At 38.6% G+C, this 4,506-nt stretch overlaps 1 protein-coding gene across 1 annotated transcript; it reads right to left on the reverse strand.

The window, feature by feature from the left end:
* Positions 1-3,086: 3,086 nt before the first annotated feature.
* On the reverse strand, positions 3,087-3,500 carry LOC142525999 (uncharacterized). The gene has a single exon (XM_075630272.1). It carries the CDS (start codon positions 3,498-3,500, stop codon positions 3,087-3,089), a length of 414 nt encoding a protein of 137 aa, XP_075486387.1.
* Between the last annotated feature and the right edge of the window lie 1,006 nt (positions 3,501-4,506).

Consider the following 4,506-nt stretch of genomic DNA (forward strand, 5'->3'; position numbering starts at 1 on the left):
AATTGATAAAAATGAACAGAATGAAGAACTAATTGAACCAGACACAGAGCATGTCAAAAATTCTTATCAGATCAAAACGTATCAGAATGGAAACTTATTAGATCCTATTAGACGCAACACATTTTAATGATCATGGGTTATCTTTTATCTTGGGATCCCTCTAGGGCATTCTCCTGTAAATGGGCTCCCTCTAGGGGGCATTTTTTTCGCATTCGGGCTTCCTCTTGGGCCTTCTCCTATAGACAGGCTCCATCTGGGGCCTTTTCCCTCACAGACTTTTCCGATGCACCATTTCGGATCATATCATATAGCTTCAAACAAAGCGGAGAGACATAATCGAAACAAATAGACGGAACGAAACGGATCGAAGCTGAACTTAGCAAAAGACAAATACAAAAACAAATGGTTTATACCAAAACATGAAGTATACAATCGAATTTTAAAACATAAATAATATTTAAAATATATACAAGCCCACTTAAAATTGTTCAATGGGTGATTCGAACTCGCTTGAACTTTAACATATCTTGACCGAACACTAACCATATTACGAACAAGCCTTGGACGGAACTTGGTCGAGCTTTTGGGAAAAACAAATTTGAGCCTTTGGACAACTGCTTCAGTCGATTTAGCAGCACTTGGACGTGCCTAGATGTTGAACACAATGGTCGTGACTTGCCTTCCTTCGTTTCCTTGGTATGGCCGAACTTGTGAGTGGTTTGAGTGACACCATGTTTGCCCAAAAGTTTTTCAAAAAGCTTATTTCAAAAATGGGTGCCACCATCATTAATGATAGCTCGTGGAGTTCGAATCTATTAAAATGTTTTTCTTCAAAAATTTCAGTATCACTTGAGCATCATTCGTGACATATGATTCCACCTCCACCCATTTGGAGACATAGTCAACCGCAACCAAAATGTATTTTTTTGTGAAAGATGTTGGAAACGGTCCCATGAAATCTATCCCTCAAACATCAAAAACCTCGCACTCAATAATGTTATTGAAAGGCATCTCATGACGATCTGAAATGTTACTTGTGCGCTGGCATCTATCACAAGCAATGACAAATGAACGTGCATCTTTGAAAAGAATTGGCCAATAAAAGCCACATTCAATTACCTTGGTTGCCGTTCGTGTTGGTCGAAAATGACCACATACCTCGCGGTCATGACAGTGACTAAGAATCTTCCCCATCTCTTCCTCCGCCAGACATCTCCTTATCATGGCATATGCACAAATTTTGAACAAGAATGGTTCCTCCCAAAATTAATATTTTACATCTGTAAAGAATTTCTTTCTTTGGTGAAATGTTAGATTTGGGGGGTGTGAGCCTGTAACAAAAAAATTAGTAAAATATGCATACCATGGACAATTTTACATGACTAACAACTGTTCATCAGGAAACCAATCATCTATCTCATCATTTACACATTTTTTTCTAATATGCTTAAGCATAGAAAGATTATCAGCTAACACGTTCTCTACCTCTCTTTTATCTTTTATTTCGAGGTCAAACTCATGAAAAGTAAAATCCACCTAATCAATCGTTGTTTGGCCTCTTTCTTAGCAAGCAAGTACTTGAGTGCAGAGTGATAAGTAAAAACAATGATTTTTGACAAAATAAGGAATGAATGGAACTTATCAAGAGCGAATAGCACTGCAAGTAATTCTTTCTCAGTTGTTACATAATTCCGTTGCGCTTCATCTAAAGTCTTACTTGCATAGTATATGGTGTGAAATATCTTGTTCCTCTTTTGGCCTAGAACAGCACCAACCGCAAAATCATTAGCATCACACATTACCTCAAAGGGCAGATCCCAGTCAGGTGCCACCAAAACAGGAGCTGTCACCACACTCTCTTATAAGTTCTCATATGCCTGCAGACATTCAGAATTGAAATCAAATGGCATATCATTCATAATTAAAGAAGACATGGGCTTAGCGTTTTTAGAAAAATCTTTATTGAAATTCCGGAAAAAACCAGCATACCCTAGAAAGCTTCTACCACCCTTTACTGAGTAAAGCCGGTGGAGGTAAATTCTTGATGACTTCCACTTTTGCCTTATTCACCTCAATCTCTTGTTTAGAAATCTTGAGTCCTAGCACAATCCATTCTTGTACCTTGAAATGACACTTCTCCCAATTCAACACCAGGTTTGTCTCCTCACACCTCATCAACACAAAGTTATGATTCTGCAAACACTCATAAAAAATTGGACAAAAAATAGAGAAGTCATCCATAAATATTTCAAGAAAAATTTCAATCATATCATGGAATATAGCAGTCATGCATCGTTGAAACGTTACAAGGGCATTACAAAGACCAAAGGACATACGCCTGAACGCAAAGGTGCCATAAGGACAAGTAAAAATGATTTTTTCTTGGTCCTCAGGTGCAATAACAATCTGATTGTACCCCGAATACCCATATAGGAAACAATAAAATTCGTGACCTGCTAATCTTTCTTACATCTGATAAATAAAGGGAAGGGGAAGTGGTCTTTACGGGTGGCATCATTCAACTTTCTATAATATATGCACACTCTCCACCCCGTAACAGTCTTAGTGGGAATAAGTTCATTTTTCTCATTAGTGATCATAGTAATCTCATCCTTCTTAAGTACACACTGAACAAGACTTACCCACGAACTATCCGAAATAGGATAGATAATGCATGCATCAAGAAGTTTGATAGTCTCAGCCTTCACTACCTCTAGCATCTTTGGGTTGAGTCTCCTCTGAGGTTGCACAAGGGGCGAATACTTCTCTTCCATCAGGATTTTGTGCATGCAGATTGATGGATTTATTCTCTTGATGTCTGCCACCTTCCAGACAAATGCCCTCTTGTGGTCTTTAAAGACCTTCAGCAGTTTGTCCTCCATTTCTTCTGTCAAAACATCATAAATAATGACAGGTAATTTTTTATTCTCACCTAAGTACACGTACTTTAGGTGTGGAGGCAGTGGTTTGAGCTCAAGAGTCAGTGGTTATTCAATGCTATATTTCTGAAGTGTCAAGTATCCGCGATCCCCCAAATCCTCTAATCTCACCCTTATCGTCTTCTTCCATAGATGGTTGGCATTAAATTATGCCACTATTTCAGCTTTTTCTTCATCCAATTCATCTTCCTTCAATTCAGTAGTGAGGGTAGCCTCCAATGGATCCTTCAGAGCATTCTGTACAAAATTACACACAAGCGAATCCAAAGAATCAACTCTAAAATAATCATTAGTGTGCAGTGTGTGCTTAAGAGCATTGAAAACATCAAAAGTGATTTCTCCCTCTCCCATTCTTAATCTCAACTTCCCTTCTTGTACATCAATCAGGGCCTTGCCAAGTGCAAGGAACGGTTTCCCTAGGATTAAAGTCATCTCCATATCTTCCTCCATGTCAAGCACCACAAAATCTGCAGGAAAAATGAACTTGTCCACTTTCATCAATACATCCTCTATTACTCCTCGTGGATACTTGACATATCTGTCTACTAGCTGCAATGACATCCTTGTTGTCTTAGGCTCTCACAATCCCAGTTTCCTAAATACAGACAAAGGAATAAGGTTAATACTCGCACCAAGATCACATAGAGCTTTATGAAAAACATCACCAATGATGCAAGGAATATAAAAACTCTCTGGATCCTTGAGTTTTGGTGGGATCTTGTTTTGTACCAATGCAGAGCAGTTTTCAGTTAAGTTTACAGTCATATGATCCTCCAGCTTCCTCTTATTTGCTAAGATGTCCTTCAGAAATTTAGCATAACTAGGAATTTGTATCAAAGCATCGGAAAAAGGAATATTAATGTGCAATTTCTTAAATATTTCAAGAAAATTATCGAATTGCGCATCAATTTTAGCTTTTTTCAATGCTGCGGGAAAAGATAAAGGAATAAAAATTCTAGGTTGTGTAGTGGTGCCGGTAAAGAGTTAGTAGACTTACATGTGGACGTGTCAGCCGCTTCCTCTCTTTGCCCCCTTTTTCCTTCCTTTCTTGTTCGAGTACTTTTCCATTCCTCAATGCTATAGCCTTTACTTACTCTTTCGGATTAGTTTCAGTGTTGCTTGGCAAGGTGCTCGGCTCTCTACTAGCGATCATCTTAGCCAATTGCCCTATCTGATTTTCCAACCCTTTTATCGATGCATCCTGGTTTTATAGTCTAATTTCTGTGGATGAGATAAATTTCGACATCATATGCTCCAAATTAGACTTTTCCTCTCTCGGCTCAGATCTATATATCTGTTGCTTTCCATACTGTTGTCCTCCCTGTGGCCGACTCTGACTGTTTTGACCACCCCATGAGAAGTTAGAATGTTGCCTTCATCTAGCATTATATGTGTTCGAGTATGAATCATTTTTGAGTCCCCACATGATTCACTGGTGCCTCGTCTTGCACGTAGAAAGGATTATTGTCTTGATAATCCTTAGCAAAATATTCCCTTCCGCATTTATCACATAATGTCTCTTGATGACGCATCATCGTCCCACTCACATTCAAGCTGTCTATCTTTC

This window comes from Primulina tabacum, chromosome 15 (genome assembly GCF_025594145.1).
Source record: "Primulina tabacum isolate GXHZ01 chromosome 15, ASM2559414v2, whole genome shotgun sequence".
NCBI classification, from domain to species: Eukaryota; Viridiplantae; Streptophyta; class Magnoliopsida; order Lamiales; family Gesneriaceae; genus Primulina; species Primulina tabacum.

Coding starts and splice junctions, on each gene's coding strand:
- LOC142525999 (XM_075630272.1), bottom strand. CDS start 3,500: ATGTCATTGCAGCTAGTAGACAGATATGTCAAGTATCCACGAGGAGTA.